The 19,316-nt window shown below is 38.8% G+C and overlaps 1 protein-coding gene across 2 annotated transcripts; it reads left to right on the top strand.

Annotated features, from left to right (window-relative positions):
- Positions 1 to 496: 496 nt before the first annotated feature.
- On the top strand, positions 497 to 15,949 carry LOC137279156 (uncharacterized). Of its 2 annotated transcripts, XM_067811640.1 has the most exons (3): positions 497 to 785; positions 5,428 to 5,625; positions 15,756 to 15,949. In XM_067811640.1, exons 1-3 carry the CDS (start codon positions 497 to 499, stop codon positions 15,947 to 15,949), a joined length of 681 nt encoding a protein of 226 aa, XP_067667741.1. The 2 variants fall into 2 exon arrangements, 1 of the variants encoding a protein (XP_067667741.1); XR_010956675.1 differs by lacking the exons at positions 497 to 785; positions 15,756 to 15,949 and adding an exon at positions 2,072 to 2,123 and having other exon boundaries at positions 5,428 to 5,465.
- Positions 15,950 to 19,316: the final 3,367 nt, after the last annotated feature.

The raw sequence follows: 19,316 nt of genomic DNA, 5'->3' as shown, positions 1-19,316 counted from the left end.
CGAAATGATTTGCTGAATATACGGCTCGATATTCTTTAGTCCACAGACTGGAACATTAGATTATGTAACATCAAGAAGGTGTGGATGTTTACCTTACGTTCGATAGTGTGTTTGTTACCTAAAACAATCAGGAAACCTGGCTGCTAGCTTTTCAAAAGAATCATGACTGTGGTCGATCAATTGAAGCAATTCGCGGACGGAGGAACATTTTTAAGTGCAGTGCATCGCTCGGCACGCAGTAATCAACAGTATTTCCGGATTTAAACAATGGGGTATAAAAGGATATATTCTCAACATTTGGCTTCTTGGCAGACCCTTAGGACCAGTCAGCAGAGAACAATGTGGAGATGTAGAGGCATACTGTGACTATGGACAGATTCCAACACAATTATCAACAGGAAATAGTCAAGTTGTTGGACGAGGACAACGGCGATTACTTTGATAATTGCTAACGTGATATTTTGAACTACATCTGTCCGGTGCACCTAGATAAAAAATGAAGGTTCTATCACTTGTCTTCGTTTTTTGTCCTATCGTGTTTTCGGAGAACACCTACTCACAACATCATTTTCAACGAGAGATTGCACTGGACAGTTTGAAAGCCAAAGAGCCTTCCTCGGACGTCAGGCAAACTGATTCTCGACTGCAATGTTCAGCGCTTTGTTCTCAGGACGATCAGTGTGTTGCTGTGACGTATCACGATGGCCAGTGTTTCAGGTACAGCTCCTCAGTCTCAGACTCTGGTATTACACTCCCAGGAGCAACAACATTCAGCAAGGAAGCAGGTCAGATGTTTATTTGATATTCAATACAGAATCCATTCTATACCCTTATACTTGTATTTGGGAGTGGTAGCTTAGTATCTAAAGAGTTCACTCATTATGTATACAAAAGATGTACTATTGGGTATCTTGGAACTGTTTTGTCTTGTACTGAACACAGGCAGCAGCTGTTCGGCAGCTTGAGGATCTCAGAATGGTAGCCTTGCTCCTGATGCTGTTTTATATACCAAAAGTAATGTATGAAATATATATCTGTCTTACCTACAGGAGAGTTTTGCAATTGTTTTAAACCAGGGTAATTATATACTGTATAAAACAAGAAAATTGATATGTTTTGTATTTCATATACTGAATGCATATATAAGTGATTCAAACATGACACCATTGCTCAGTTACAGTACAGTTATCATCACTTTACAAATTTCCACGTTTGAACATGGTTGTCCAGACAGATTGCAGCCAGCCACCCAAGACCACCATACGTTATTCGTTTTTTAGAAAAACAACAGTTATGTACCTGCTTATTTACAATACTTTTTGTTTCGAGTAGTATAGAATGAAATGTGACACAGACATAAACATATGTTTCACATTATGACGTGAAACCCTTGCCATTGCCATGTCCCGACAGTAGAACAAAACATACTTGACGGTGAACATTTTATCGTAAGTGATGAACTGCACAATCTGCTACACGGATTGTAACGAGCCGAAGCATCGGCCGTTGTGTTACACGCTCAAACATAACCATCAGTTGGCCATTGGAAAACACAAACGAAGACAGCGTCAGAGTACTGTAGAACCCTGAAACTCCTTCCCCTCGACCCCTTGACGTATGGATTTGCGTATTGGTAGGGAAAAGTTTTTGGCTGGCCTTGACGTTACATATGTGGCGTCTAAAACTAATGAAAAAATGTAAATCCTTTTGTGTGTCATATTTTGGGGGGACACAGGTGGTCTTTCAGTTTGTTCTTACTTTTCTCTATGCACACTGTGGTGAGAAAACACACACAACAGAAGATTGTAAGAGCGATTTTTAAGAATGCATCAACTGCTCAGGCGACTATTCATCTTCTTCTAAACAATGTGCAATTTGGAAAGAGCAAATGCAAATTAACAAAATGAAATTTACTCAAAATATCTCTTTTCCTGAGGCAAAGAAACTGGTGAAGAGGTACGACCTTACAGAATGTTATGCTACAGTAGCAACAGCATCATCTGAGTCTAGCTCTAAAATATGAACATCATCCACAAGCTGCCAAACTACCTTGACTTAGGTCAATTGCAACTCTCCACAGCTTTTGTACCTTGCTACATCATCTCAAGAAGAATCACTTCCTGGTATGTCAAAGTCTTCTTCTGATCGTAAATCATCTTCTCGGCCACGCCCAGTGTCTAAATCGACAGCTGATAGTCAACAAAGTGTTAAGAGTAAACCTAGAACTAAGCCTGATGCTTCAAAGCAACAAAGTGGCAGTGCATATCATTGTCTTTCAATGACCATACCGTTGTTTATCACCTCCGGGTAATAGGTCCACTGGAGGATCTTCCATCCTAGTCAAAAAGAACGTTATGCATAGCGTTGTTTCACTTACCACTAATCTACAGTGAGCATTTGGCGTTTTCACTATGCTCTCTCTATATGCCTCCGTCTTCAACAACGTTTCACAAAACCGATCTTCAAGCTCTGTATGACCAACTCCCGAAGCCCTGTATTATAATGGCAGATTTGAATGGGCACAACCCACTCTGGGGAAGTGTACCTACAAACACTAAAGGTAACTTGTTGGAAGACTTTTGTTCTGACAATGTTTTATGTATTTATAATGATGGTTCCAACACATATTTATACCCTGATACAGGGACCTATTCTGCTCTCGACTTGTCACTCTCAAATTCAGAACAGTAAAGGTAAATTACGGGAGGACTATTGCTCTGATAGTGAGTTATGCATTTACAATGATGGTACGGTACGGGAACTTATTCTGCTTTCGACTTGTCACTCACAAATTCTGAACTACTAAATGAATTTTAATGGTCCGTCCGCGATGTCCTCTGTGGAAGTGACCATTTTCCAACTATATTAAAACCTGTAACTCCATCAGATGTACCTCCGTCATCAAGGCGGAATGTTAAAACGTCTAACTGGACTTTATATGAAACACTGTGTGCTTAATCCTGATGCTGTTAAATGCTTTCTGATGAACTGAATTCCATAGCTGATGAGTGTATACCTAATTCCTCTGCAGTTCCACATATCCAGACACCATGGTTCAGCGATGAAGGCAAACAGGCTAGGAAGGCAAGGAAAAAAGCAGAACATTATTTCCGTCGCCATCCTATGGTGCATAATTTAAATAAATTTAAAAATTTAAATGCTAAACGCAGCGTACCTTTAACAGAACAAACGCCAATCTTGGCAAAATTATGTATCCAAAATAAATTCTTGGACACATATATTCATGGTATGGACATGGCCCAAAAAGTTAAAGGTAAAGGTACTAAATCTAGTATCCATTATCTTAAACATGGAGATCAATTACTTACCGATAAATCAGATATTGCGATTAAACTGGGTGAAACTCTCGCTAAACACTCTTCCTCTTCTAATTATGTACCTAAGTTCCAGCAATATCAAACACAACAAGAAAAGATGACTATTAGTTTCAGTTCAGATAATGGGGAAGATTATAAAGAAATATTTCATATTCATGAACTCCATACAAGCTCATGATACTGTTACAGGAGCTGAGAACGTACATTATCGACTACTGAAGAACTTACCAGAATCCTGGTTAGAGACGCTATTATATATTTGATGATATTTGGACATCAGGGAAATTGCCTCCCTCATGACGTGACGCTATAGTTGTGCCAATACATAAACCTGGACCTACGGATCCGTCCAATTATCGCCCGATTTCATAAAAAAATATGCATACTATTGAACGGCAACTACAGTTGTGTTTAAACAAAATACATTACAAAATGCATTTAATGATGTCTTTCATCCCCCCCCCTTTCTGATGATTTGTGTGACAGAACGTTTTCCCTTGTTGCGTCTCTTGGGCTCAGAATTAAGCCATTTATTGCTGCTGCCGGCATTGAGCTGGACAACATAGCTCCTTCCCAACTACTTTCTTCTCCATCTTGGCAATTGGTTAGGCCACAAGTTGACCTAACATTAACTACATTTAAAAAATCAGAAACTAATGACTTACAATATGTACAAGAATACAATCAGTTTAACCATGATATAGAAATAACAAATCCTTATTTACAGATGGGTCCAAGGACGGTGGCGCAGTGGCTTATGCCACTGTCATTGGATCCAGAACAATATCTTTTAGATTGCCGGACAACAGCTCTGTTTTCACAGCTGAAGCTATTGCCATATTAACGTCTCTTAAATATATTCAAAGACACCTTAAACATAAACAGTATATAATGTATTCAGAATCTCTTTCTTGCCTTCAGCCTATAAAAAAAATACTTCTTGCGAACATCCAGTTTTCATTGAAATCATTGAATTGTATAATGATCTTACTACTGGCCAGTACGACATCGTGTTTTGTTGGTTACCCAGCCACGTAGTAATTTCTTGTTACACGATGGCCGATCTTGCCGCCAAGGCAACACTCAACAAATCTGTGACACCACTTCTTATTCCATTACAAAGCTAACATTAGTACTTACATCCGTGGTCTGATGCAGAAGAAGTGGGACACCCAAGTACGTAACAATAAATTACATGCAATAAAACCCTATATTGGTTACACCTACTTGGGTTGTCAGTCCAGATTTGAGGAGGTCATTATGCAATGATGTCGTATTGGTCGTACGCGGTGTACACACGGATAGTTGTTAAAAGGTGAGGATCCTCCGTTTTGTATCCCTTCTGATGAAAGAATCACGGTGAAGCATGTCATGCTTGACTGTATTGAATATTCCTTCACTAGGGATAAATATTTTAAATCACGAACTACAAAAGATCTTTTAAATATTGTTAGTTTTCATTGTTATTGCATTTTAAAGCAATTAGAGTTGTTAAATGATTCGTAAATAGATAAATATTTTATGATTGGAAGTTTATTAATAACTGAGGTGGTTAGTGGCCGTACCCTCAAGGGAGGTTAAAGTATTTTACAATTATTGTCCTCCTGAGAAGGTAGGTAAGTCCCGAAACATTCAAGGTAAATTTTAACTTACCATGCTTTTTCAAGGGCTTTTTAGTATTCTTGTTGGTTTAATTTTGGCTGACATTTCCCACAACCGTCAGTAGTAGAAGGGATGATGTTAGTCCAGCTAGGGTCCATGCAGGTAGCCAAGGTACTGTAAGTCCCCATGGTCCCTAGTATGGTGATCTAGCTTGAGTTGTTGGCGGTATATAGCTGTTCGTATATAGTTTCGTCCTCGACAGTGAAACTGCTTTAGAGTTAATTACTAGTTTTAAAAATCTACCTGTGATAATCTAGTTGTTTTGCTGTCCTTCATGACAGATGTTTTACCTTTCACTGTTATGTATAATATTAATGGTTCTAGTCACGATATGGCGGAAACATTGCCGATGTCACGTTAAATATTAACTCACTCACTTACCCATAACATCTTGTCTTATGCTAATTATGATTCTGTTTATCTCCAGTGGGATGTCCTGAGTCCCAGGGATATACGTTAGTCCAGTCTCTACAACTGTGTTTTAAGCTGTACACTGATCCCTGGCTGAACTTCAGAGACAGCCAGACCCGATGTGAGAGTGATGGAGGGCGTCTCATTATTCTTAATACTGAAAAGAAGCACGACTATATCGGAGACTTCATGACGCGTACATCTTCGATCTACGGTACGTAAGTATAACCATGCACATGCATGAACTCGAACGTTTTCCAACTTTCAACACGAAACATAATTGTAGACGTGAGCTCACATAACACCGCTTCACACTTTGGGTCATCATATTGATATATACGAGTATAATGTGACAAGGATCAGCAGTTCTCAAGGCTTTCTCCTTGACTCTACTAAACTTTGTATACATGTTAGGTAATAATTCTGCCATGTACTTATCAACTAAGTAGTGTTTTCATGGAAATAGAAACAAAGGAAATTCTGAAAAAAACATCCAAATACCACAAGGCTCATCTATGGGTAATACTTAACATGTACGTGAAGTTAGGTGAACCTAGCATGTAGAATTTAAGAGATATTCTCCGGATAAAGCCGTGAAACACATTTGGCACTAAGTCGTGTTTCCATGGAAACAGCACAAAGCAAAAGTCTGAATAACTTGAATGACTTCAAAATAGCAAAAAGCACAGTTATGAGTAATGATTAACATGTACGTGAAGCTTGGTGAACCTAGAATGTAAACTTTAAGAGCTATGTTCAGGACAAAGTTTCGGAAAGGACGGACGGACGGACAGATTGACAGAATGAACGCTATATACCCCCGTTACTTCATAGCTGGTGTATAAACATACTTTATGGCCACAATGTAATGCTCAGTTTCCATAAGTATCTTTCAAATATGCACAGGATCAAAAGAACGGTCATCATATGTTTCCGTTATTTGGTTTTCACACATTTTTAAATTTTATTTTCACACATTTTGGGACGATTGATATCAACGTTCGCGTGACCTCATTATTCTTATCACCAAAGAGTCTGACAAAGAAAGTAGGATTACGAAAGTTAACACGTCTCATTAAGATGTGCACACACTTGCAACCAGTATCAGTTACGCCTTGTCTGTGGTGTTTGCAAATCTTGTGAGGTGCTTGTTTCGAGGGTTTAAAAGGTTCAGTGATGAACAAAGGGCGATGTTAGTCTCCTCTAGCTGTCCCAACAGAATCGCACTTCATCTCTCTTGGAGCATGGCGTAATTTCTTAAGTCTGCTCAGCTCGCGTATCGCCACTGTAGCATATTTTTGACTGTAGATAATTGGAATACTATTGCACTGCATGTGACCTAAACTAAACGTTGTCCACAATATTCAATAACGCAAAAATATGCGATAACAAACAATGTCACATCAAAGCATATGTTCTGTGAGACAAGAATAAAAATAGACAGCACAGATAGATGTGGATGCGGGGTTTTTTTCATGTCTTTTGTTGACATATATTTGGAGGAGGTCTATGACTATTACGCCCCAGTGTTGCTAAACATCTTGAAGACCTTTAGCTTGACATAGATGCAGACCTCTCATGTTCAAGTTCAGGGCCTCCTTTTCCTTTCACAAAGCACTACTGTGACAGTAAATCACTAAGATAACCTTAATGCAATGTTAAAGAATGGGACTTAAGGTTAAAATTAGTAAGGGTTGCTTCGTGAAAGGAGCCCCAGCTCTGACAGGTGCCGAAAATATCATTTCGATATGAATGCAATATCTCACTGGGTTATTGTTTTCCTAAGTAGGTGAGGTGTTTTCTATAAGATTAGCGATAGGTGTATCGTTGTCCTTCTGATATTCCCCCGAGCGGATACACGCTATACCTATTTACTTTACAGTATGTTACAGAATTGTAGGGAATAATCTTAAGACTTTCCTGCGTTGACCAGGATTCTCGAACTTGTAACAGTCGTTTGAGAAGATCAAGAGAGTAAGGGATACTATGGATGTATATGACGGGCATATATACGGAGTATGTCCGAGGAATGTTACTGTATAAATACAATAATAGAAATATCGGTTATGTTTAAGAAGTACCATCAATCTGATAGTCAGAGAGATTATTGTTATGCATCGTCACAAACGGGCCAAGATAAAAGTACATGTCATTCATCCACACATTTTATCCCTTTTATTGACGCAGGACATCAGTGTTACATGTAGGTGTATGTATTCAGGGCCTGGTTGTTCAAAACTTGGTTATCCTAACGGACGGTTAACTCCTAACGGCCGGTTAAATCCCTAACCGAAACGAACGTTAACTATGCGCTGTTCAAAACATGGTTGGTCATGCCGTTAGCAAAGTGGCTAACGTCACTGGTTAGCTTGCATTAATCCCATAATTCCGTTTCTGTTTACTTCCGGTTTACCGCAAATGGAAACGCAAATGTCGCCTACACCTTACGGAAAAAGAAAAATCGACATTTCTCAGCTGAAGAAGAGAGAATCCACTCAATGGTTCAGACCAACTTCATAGTGTATCATGGGCATGTGATTGTTTTTAGTGTCACGAACGTTTTGTATAGGAACACAGCGTTTCAGTCGTTTCCATTAATATTTCAAAGATCCCAGTTCTGTGTGGGACGTACTTCAATTTCGACAACAAACAAGACATTTTAATGAGAAACTGTAGCACAACTGGGAAACAAATATGATGAATGCATGAATATAATATTAATAGCAGAAGCACAGCGAGCGTCGATAGAAGATTTACAAATATTGCACAGTTACGCTTAGACGGCTACGGTTTTAATGAATCTTTGAATTCACACAAGACCCATCGCTCACTTTTCACTCCTTAAACTGTTCTGAATGTATGGCCAAGTCAGGAAGGTGCTGTCAGAATCATTTATTTTAATTATTTGCTGTTTGTCTGTGAAAAATCAGTCTGTAATATATGACCACACACTGACAAATCTTTTAAAATTAGAGAATCTAGATATTGTAAAATCAATGCTATTTGTTTTTTATCTGTAATATTAATTCATTGCCAACAGAAACTTAATATGTTACCAGCACCATATGCACCTAGATCAAATTGTACTACAGGCCTCTGGGCCATTATCTGACCATTCTGTTGACAGGATTCTCACGAGATACGTGACCATTGTACTCATTAATCAGACGAACCTCCCTTTAGTTTAATTTTCAAGTGATGGAAGAGAAATTCGGAAGAGAAATGCTTTTGTGCCATTGTGCCTTATATGAAGCTATCAGCGGATACCATTAGCACTCAGATATTCTTATAAAAAAGTTCCAAAGATTATCGTGTAATAGTGACACTGTTGTGTTCGCTGTGACAAAAAGGTTTCGATATTCAAATATAACATTGAATCAAAGTGACTACGAAGTAGGTCTGGATATGATTCACAACAAGAAAAAATGCATAATAATGGTTTATTTATTTTCCTATATGTCGATTGCGAGAGGAGTGTTTATGTTACTAAAGTCTTCGTAAATTTATATCTTCTTCTTTAAAAAAAACAAAAAAGGATGATTTTCTTCAATGAGAAATTGTAAGGATAATAAAGACATTAAGGCCTATTGTTGAAGTGATTGGTAAAAATATAATTAAAATCCACCTAAGCGAAGCCAGACGGACATGTAAAAGCAAAATTGGGTGATTACTCGGGGTACTGACTTTCAAAGAATTATCACTGATATCAGTTTTTCATAAAGTCAAATTAAATTTGAAACGTTGCCGATAGACCTGGAATCGTGTTAAAATGTTTTCATAAATATTCACTCACACAAACGCCCAAGTGCACTGTCTCCCATATTGGATAGTGTTCACTAAATCACGTTTCGCGAAGGCCGGTATTGAGACGCCAATTACATCACTTATATTTCACATTCCGCGGCGACAAATGCACCAATGAATTCCTCAAACGTTTCAGAATCTAATTACAACAGCTCTTTGTCACCAAGTGCCTAGATAAACTGAAGGATATTGGGGTCGGAACGAATGCTGTGATCGAAATACAACACCGTTTTGAAATGTTAAGAAAGAAAATTTCAGATTTTACACTGTGTAGCATTTTTTCAAACTTTCAGACACCCATTTGCATGGAAAGAGCATCGCAGCAAGAAATAGGAAATTCAAAAAAGATACAATACATGAATGTGTTTTGTTTACAAGAAACTGCCAAGTTTCTGTGCCATAACTGACGGAAAGTCACGCAGAACAACAACGGTAATGATCGGTATATCTGGCTTTTTTAACTTTCTTACAATGCAAAAGATAAGACCATATTACAATGTACAAATAGTCAGAATCAGTCTAATTTCTTACAACTCATACTTATGTATAAACTTTCCCTGAATCAAGGGGAGGGCCCTTGATTAAGATGGTAGAGAAGCAAGTTCTCCTCCCATCACACATATAAATGTATAGAGATCCAGTGATTAGTGGTAGCGTTGAAACAACTTATTAAAATTTACGGCATACACTACGGCGGTAGTACTGCATACCTAGCACCGTATTTATTACTCTTGCTAAGGTGAAACAGGGTCGTCATGGTAACAGCAATACTGGGTATTATTTTATTCTTTAATCTGCAAATAGAATTTAAATCTGTTTTGACTTGAGCATGCATGTCGGGAGGAAACAAGCTGTAAAAGGAAAAGTATTGTGATCGAACCTATAGGCCTTTGTAAAACCGAATTTCTGGCCACCTGCATGAGAACCTGTTTTCATAATGAATATCCGCCGATCCGTGGCACGATTCCGACCATATCATGAGTACGCGTTTGTGAATCATGATCAAATAGTGACGTTACGTGGCGTCTAGCACGCCATTTGCCGTCATCAACACGTGCAGATTCACGAGAATTGCATTAGACGTACTAGACTAACCCATGTACAACACAAGAAATATGCCTGCCATTCACACACTTATCTGATATTTGTGGAATGTGTTTGAAAATGATTCCTGCACCTGTAGCACCGACATTGATGTTGTACGAAGATACATTAACAGTTTCACCCAATAACAGCAAAGCACACAGACAATAAGTTTCGGTACATATTATATTCCATCATATTAGGATGCCAAAATGAATAACATAACTAGATAAAGTATAACAAATCAGACAGCAAAAAGAAAAAGCAAAAATGAAAACTCATGAGCAGCATAAATGCTGTAGGGTAGTAAGCTTTCAATAAGATGTGGAATCAAAATAGGTGTTTGAATCGTATACTCAGTCGGGTAACTAAAATTTGAGAAAACGCCCTTGTGGGATAATGTCTGTGTTCCATATCAAAAAGAGATCATAGTCCGTTTGGGATAATGTCTGTATTCCATATCAAAAAGAGATCATAGTCCGTTTGGGATAATGTCTGTATTCCATATCAAAAAGAGATCATAGTCCGTTTGGGATAATGTCTGTATTCCATATCAAAAAGAGATCATAGTCCGTTTGGCATAATGTCTGTATTCTATATCAAAAAGAGATCATAGTCCGTTTGGGATAATGTCTGTATTCCATATCAAAAAGAGATCATAGTCCGTTTGGGATAATGTCTGTATTCCAAATCAAAAAGAAATCATAGTCCGTTTGGGATAATGTCTGTATTCCATATCAAAAAGAGATCATAGTCCGTTTGGGATAATGTCTGTATTCCATATCAAAAAGAGATCATAGTCCGTTTGGGATAATGTCTGTATTCCATATCAAAAAGAGATCATAGTCCGTTTGGCATAATGTCTGTATTCTATATCAAAAAGAGATCATAGTCCGTTTGGGATAATGTCTGTATTCCATATCAAAAAGAGATCATAGTCCGTTTGGGATAATGTCTGTATTCCATATCAAAAAGAGATCATAGTCCGTTTGGGATAATGTCTGTATTCCATATCAAAAAGAGATCATAGTCCGTTTGGGATAATGTCTGTATTCCATATCAAAAAGAGATCATAGTCCGTTTGGCATAATGTCTGTATTCTATATCAAAAAGAGATCATAGTCCGTTTGGGATAATGTCTGTATTCCATATCAAAAAGAGATCATAGTCCGTTTGGGATAATGTCTGTATTCCAAATCAAAAAGAGATCATAGTCCGTTTGGCATAATGTCTGTATTCCATATCAAAAAGAGATCATAGTCCGTTTGGGATAATGTCTGTATTCCATATCAAAAAGAGATCATAGTCCGTTTGGGATAATGTCTGTATTCCATATCAAAAAGAGATCATAGTCCGTTTGGGATAATGTCTGTATTCCATATCAAAAAGAGATCATAGTCCGTTTGGGATAATGTCTGTATTCCATATCAAAAAGAGATCATAGTCCGTTTGGGATAATGTCTGTATTCCATATCAAAAAGAGATCATAGTCCGTTTGGGATAATGTCTGTATTCCATATCAAAAAGAGATCATAGTCCGTTTGGGATAATGTCTGTATTCTATATCAAAAAGAGATCATAGTCCGTTTGGGATAATGTCTGTATTCCATATCAAAAAGAGATCATAGTCCGTTTGGGATAATGTCTGTATTCCATATCAAAAAGAGATCATGCCAAGTATGTGCAGGTGTACACATTTAGAGCAGTATTTTACAACGGGAATCGTTAATACATTCTAATCATCTTTCTTGAAAGTATAGATCACACACACACACACACACACACACACACACACACACACACACACACACACACTCCTATACACATCGCTCTTGCCTATATACCCATTATGCGTACCTTTCAAACAGACATTATGCGTATGTCAAGGAAGGCACGCTCGTTGATAGTGGTGCTCAATCATGGGTATCACTTCGCCATGGGCTTCTCATAATCGCGGTTCATTATGGTATGGTCGGACGCGCTAACGAAACCTAATCCTGGACATACGAGATTTCAAAGTATTGAAACAACAATTATAGTATTTACATATGTTACACATGCTGGAAAATACATGCAAACAAAGGCCAGGTTTACACATCTGTGAAATGCATGTCAATGCAGAGCTGAGTGTTCCTTTGTTTTAACACCGTTTATTTTAAATATATGAATGTGACAGTCAGATGATACATAGATTTCAAACGTTGTTCAAATGGCCGCCAGATGACACGCTAATTTGGTAACTTTAGTAAAATTGGGTAGTACCGTCATTTTGTGTGGTGATGCTAGCAACGTTTGGTGTATGTAACTACTGTACGTCCTGACAGTACGCAATCAGTTAAGCCAAGGAAACCTGTCTAAACACCGATGAAAGACGTTTGTTCAGCAAGTATTTGACACATATAAATATGTTTAATAATACAACCTTGAGCGTTAGATATCAGTGTAGTTTGTTCCTAAGGAAGGAAAAGGGGACAACAAAACGTCACGAGGCACACGATCAGCACAAGTATTAAACAAATACTTTTACAGTCATCTGAAAATGAAATGTGACGTGCCGGAACAGGCAATAGCTGCCATTCCTATATTGATTATCCACTGTTTAATTCAAACAAAACGTTTCTGATGAAGCTGGCGAACGTGTCAGATTTTATGGAGCCAAGTAGCAGAATGAGGTTAACCATGCGTGGAGTAAAACATGCCAGCATATTTTGCACTTCCGCAAGTAACAGAGCTGCCGCATGAGGAATCGGTTTGAAACATAGTCAAATATACAGTGTTCCCAGAAATTATTGAGAAAATCTTTGTTTTTTTTCTAATGATGCTAAGATTGGAAAAAGGGCTTTCACTATGCACTAAGCATACTAAATAAGGGAGACAACTCTTGAAGGCTTAGAAGGCAGCTCATTACGTCAAGAGTTATCTCCCTTGTCTGAGCAGACGGCTTCCTGTGTTGACATGGCAGAATTTACAGCAAGAGAGAAAAGAAAGCTCATTCTAGATGATTTTGAAAGGGGTGAGGCTGATGCTAAAGTGTTAGCTTGTAGACATGGTATTCCTCTGTCTACAGTATACAGAACTTTGAAGAATATTCAAACAGGAACCGGGATAAAGCACAAAGCAGGGGCAGGTCGGCCTAGGAAATTCAGTGTTGTGGATCGCCGAAGACTTGGGCAGATTGTGAGTAGGGGCAAATTGAAAAGTGTTGAGAACATCAGAAATGAAATGATTAGCAGAGGAAGTCCTCAGGTATGCAATGAAACAGTTAGGCAGGAATTACAGAGACTTAACTGGGTGAAAAAACATGGAATTCCCTCGCCGTTGATGAAAGATGCACAAAAGGAAAAACGTTTAAACTGGTGTCGGGCTCATGAAAATCAAGATTGGGATAATGTTTTCTTTTCGGATGAACGTTCTGTTTGGCTTTTCCCTAATTGTGTGAAAATTTGGACCAAAGATACTGTCAAACCTATCTACCAGCGACCAAAACATAGCCCGAAGATAATGACCCAAAACACACTGCGCGCTACACAAAACAGTGGTTGTCGGGCGAAAATGTTAAGTTTTAGACTGGCCCAGTTACAGCCCAGACCTAAACCCAATTGAGAATGTGTGGGGAGTCATGAAGGACAGAATAAACCAAAAGGGACTGAGAAATATTGAAGATATGAAGGCCGAGGTGCTCCAATATTGGGATACCCTGTCACGCTATTACCTACAAACTTTGATGGGTAGTGTGCCTAGGCGTATTCAGGCATGCATTGCTGAGCGAGGAGGTCTAACAAAGTACTAAAACAAGACTGAGACTGTAAAAGGATGATGTTTTAACATGTTTATTTAAGTAAAACGCCAGAAGTTAATAAACGTAATGAGTTACATGACGCAACATGATTCTCAATAATTTCTGGGAATACTATAAATGTACGTAGCTGGCAATCCGACGTAGGCAACCCAGACAACGTGGTCAAACGGCCATCATATATTACACCACAACGAAACAAAAAATCAGGGCAATTACATGTTCTCTGTTATGCGGGCAAAACCACAAACTGGAAATTGAAGCGTCTTTAAACTGTTAGTGTCACAATTTCAACATTTCAATTATCAATAGATAGGTCTTACCACAACCATCTTTTCAGTATATCTCGCCCTCCGTTATTTTAGTAACCAACGTCTGTATGAGCACAACGTTGATGACATACCAACACGTATACTAAGATGCTTCGCTAAATGACCAAAGGCACTGAGAGTAAAGTACACTGTTGCATGACGTCACATTGTATAGACGTCACTATGCCATTCTCGTATGTCTCTTCGTTATGAAACGTAACCAACGTAACCGACGTCGCTATTCATGTCGGTTGTCATCACCTCGTACATTCTCCTATAGTAAACTACTTGATCCCCGTTTCCTCCTTTGCAGTTGCTTCACGGAATATCACCGGTGGTAACATTACGTTTAACTTTCTTGGACGGATATCTCAGGTCAAATCACAATTAAACAGCGCCAAGGTGACTAGTCAACTCATCTTGAATAATTGTTCAAACTTTACGTTGGTAACATAAGTGCAGTGTACACATTTCTCAATGTGGTTTACGATAATTACACACAAAAAACTATATAGTATTTAACCCGCACATAAACCGCCTTCAAGCTATTTGCCATTTGTTCAGGCGTGCGTCATAGACCTATGTCCCTTGGAGCGCTCTTTACGGGTATCCTCTAACTTCTACAGAACTCAGTCACAGACATTTTATTGATACATGGGAACATTTTAGTGGCAGAGAGAAGCCTCCAACACTGTAACTGAATAAGTATAAACAATCGTGTAAAACGACAGACAGCAATTCTTATTTGTGTTTCTCTTTGAATGTATGTTTTGAACGGTTGCAATGAAAGCTTGAAGGATCTTACAATATATTTTGACATAAAATGACCTGAGTGTAATAAACTCATTTGGCCGATGTTCCATGAAAAATTGCAGTTCCAGGAAATGTAAAGCCGGAACGTACACGTATTTATTTTAAAGCGTATCTATATTTAAAAAATATATATAATATTGTTTTTTTTAAAAAGTATCGAGGAAAGATAACGTACATCCAATTCTTTCATCTAGTGAATTTAGCCGTTGAAGCACACGCGGATATCTGGCGTAAAAATGTGACATGTGACTGAAACCAGTTCGGCAAATACCGACAACACGGCTTGCGAGACCTTTTAGTTAACGGAGCAATTGTGTACATTCCACATATGGCATGTTCTCTCTGTTTGGAAGTTGTTCGCCTCAAAGTTACTCATTGATTTCAGGCAGGTAGTAAGAGAAAACAAGTCTTTTACTGCATCAATAGGAGGCTGAAGTTATTACATATGACCCAATATATATAATTTAGGGCAAAATATTGTCGAAAATATGTGTGACATTGTTTCTTCCCATACATGATGTGGTACTTTTCATACAGGTGCCCTGGTTGGTCTGGAGGTGTCCAGCGCGACTTCGTATGCCTGGACCGACGGGTCAACCTTCATCCGCCCTGGAGGAACAAGCAACCCATTCTACAAAGGCTACAAGGGTTGTGCATACATACATAAAGCGACACTTAAGACAACGGTCTACACAAATGCTGGCTGGTCCCTGTGTGAAGTCGTTATGTAAAGATGTGATCCAGAGTACCATAGCATCGACCGGTTGTGCATAGATGTTGTTCCCGATTGAAACTATGTTTAAACTAATCGCCGAAAATATATTTACAACGATGCACTTGTGTCTGACAATGCCATCTCTCAGGGAAATCCAAGTGATTACTTTGTCTAGAAACAATCACCTTTCGGTGTATGGGTGGTTCCAAAAATCGAAATCGGATTTAAGGAGAAACGTCACATTACTAAACTAGTGGGCAGACAAAGTGAACACTTTCTATCATTATATTTCGGAAAAGGTGTTCAACTTAGTAAAATCCTTTTAGGCCGAAACGATTCACCCACACCATGAGCCCAAAAAGCAGCAAGTTGGCTGTTTAGAAGTTTAGAAGCACGTACATTTGCGAATGACGGCAAAACGAGCATTTCGGAGAATTTTGCAAAATATTTGTCGAGAACTGGTACTAAAACGTAGCGAATCGGCGGCTATACATCTCCGCTGACAAAAAAACCCACAGAAATTATGCCGCGGCTAACAGTGCAAAGGTGAGGGCTATAGGTATGAGGCAGATTGGCGCCAACAACAGCCATATTGCAAGGGCTCTGGACTGTACACATTTTACCATCATCAGGCTGTTCAAGCGTTACAGGTAAACTGGCAGCACCCAAGACAGGTTACGATCAGGAAGACCACGTGTGACGACCCCACAGGAAGACCGTCATCTGCGTCCTTTTCGTCTACGCAACCGGGTCATCACGGCAACGGAAACGGCGGCAACTTCTCTACCGTGGTACGACGTCTACTTAAAGCAAGTATCAGAGCTCGACGTCTCCTGCGTGGAAACCAGGAACATCGTGGTGACCAAGGAACATCGTCGTCATAGGTTACAGTGGGCAAAGACTGTGCGTCGCTGCCCGCTACGACATTGGTAGCGAGTGGTTTTGACAGTCGAAAGTCGATTTACAATGCTCCACAATGATTGTAGGTTTTGCTTCGATTTTATCGATCATTAATAATGGTGTTCACTTTCTTTTGTCTACTAGTTTAGTAATTAGTGAAATCAGTAATAGCTACAGAAAATGGGTGAACATTGTACTGACTATAATTGAGCGCGCAAGACTTGTCACAGGGAAAAGAGATGACAACAGCAAAAGTTCACTTATTGATTTCAGGCAGGTGGTAAGAGATAGCAATTCTTTTACTGCATCAATAGGAGGCTGAAGTGAGTGCATATGCACTCACGAATATCCTGAAATTGTCACTTAAAGTGAAGTAGGCGTTGCTCTCTTTTGTGGAAAGCAGAGAAGCAATCAGTGATTTCAGACACAAGTTGATGAAAGACAGAAAGGAAGTCTCATGTGGCTCACATATGGGTACAATCATATTTTCAGGCACTGTTATCTCGAAGCACTTGGAATCATAATGGTGTGTTTTTACAGAAATTCTAAGTGGAAATGAACTCCCCACAGCCGAGCTGGCTATGCTGAGGGTTGCGTTGTTGTTTAACACCATACTTAGAAACCCAGTTATCAACACCGTTAGCATTGACATACAAAATTTTAATACAATTACATGTGTCAACCAAGTCAGCGAACCTGACCATCCGATCCCCTTAGCCACCCCGAGATTGGGTGAGAGGTACGCAGACTACACTAAAATGAATGATCTTGACCTGGTTTTCAAGGTCATCACGACTGCTTTTCAAACTCTCGTTTACGCGATATCTTATGCACGATGTTCCAAATATCCCCAAATTTGCTGACAGCCCACACTGGGGCATCATGGGGGATTAAGGGGATTGCATTTCGTTGACCTTCAAGATCACCACGATATGTATACGCGAACTCTCATAAAACGCTGCATCCAGTTTCCTCAAGTATGTCGACAGTCATTTGAGGGTGATCTTAACCTAGCTTTCAAAGGCACACGACATTTTTCTAAATCTAAATGCGACATCCCAGGAACCGTTACACCCGATGTCAAGCGTGTGCTTTGATGACTGGCATCAATGTCGCTATGGGAAATATGTAACCTTCATCTCTTTCTCAACTGAACGTAGTATTAACATAACTGGAATCAGGGTAGGTTAATGGGGTGCGGGGTAATCTGGTAGAATGTTGGGACACATCCCAGTCCTAACGCTGACTGATAGTGACAGTGGATATGTGTATTGGAATCTACTATATTTCTGAAATATTTCAAGAGTTAGGAGAAGATTCTGAGAAGTGATCATGAAACAAACTACATCACACAAAGGGCAATTTCCTATGTGACCATACCTTACTAGTAAGTACATATGTTGTATTTCTTTCTTCTTTGGCGGCGGATGAAGACTGGTTACACAATTCATATGATCTCTGCACATCCAATTGAAATTGGATATTCATTGTTGTCATGGAGACGAGTTATTTATTCAGTAACTATACTAAACAGCAACTCTGGATTTTTGTCAACCTTTTGAATAGACGACATAAACATGAAGGCTTACTGTTATGAGATTTCATGTTTTCGAAACTCGCGTTTCTGTTGCTGTTCAGTATATTGTCCAAGTGAAATACGTGTGATATTCAGTTATTGAGACTTGAATATTTGCAAAGATCACTGCCCTTGTATTATATTACCTCTGAATTTGTACTGTCAATCAATCTTGTCCTGTCACAGTGATACATTTTTAGGGATTTACCATCTCAGTTGATTTTAGAAAACAAGTATATTAAGCATAGCAAATTTCTTTGTTGTTTGTTTCACACCTAGTCCTTTAACAGGGAGATTATCGGTTAACTTTATAATGTTCATCTTGCAATTCAACACGTAAGGCTGTACGGAATGACTAGTAGTGATTTAGTATGATTTTACTAATTGGTTGGTTATGAAGTCGGAAAAGTTGTGTACTAAAGTTGAAATAGCCAGGAATTTAATGCCAGCGATTTTCCCAATTAATGTCAAATTCCTTTGTCGCCAACCAGCAATCTGTTTATATGTTCTAAGCGTCTCCTTGTGTTACCCCATTGGATTATTTAGTGAAGCATTCAATGTGATTCCTAAAACTTTAAAGTTTCCGCAATGTAAACCAAAATTCAAATCACTGGCGAATGCATTCACAAAATCACCGATGAAACTAATAACGCTTGTTAGAACTGGGACTGATCGTCAAAAGGCGTCCTCATTACACTTGAATATTTTACGGTCTCATCTTCTGTTTAAGATTCCGTTTTCCACTTGTCAGTTCCTGAAACTATACTTCTCATCCAAAGTTTACATTCACTATTGCAAAAGTAACCACTTACTTTGGTCAACTGTTTTAAACTACATTTTGCAACATAGTCCTTACTGTTTTAAGGTATTGTGTACTCATGAACTGATGTATTGTGTAACAAATTCG

The sequence above is a fragment of the Haliotis asinina genome, chromosome 1 (assembly GCF_037392515.1).
Source record: "Haliotis asinina isolate JCU_RB_2024 chromosome 1, JCU_Hal_asi_v2, whole genome shotgun sequence".
Classification (NCBI taxonomy): Eukaryota; Metazoa; Mollusca; class Gastropoda; order Lepetellida; family Haliotidae; genus Haliotis; species Haliotis asinina.
This window is presented reverse-complemented; position numbering and strand designations above follow the sequence as displayed.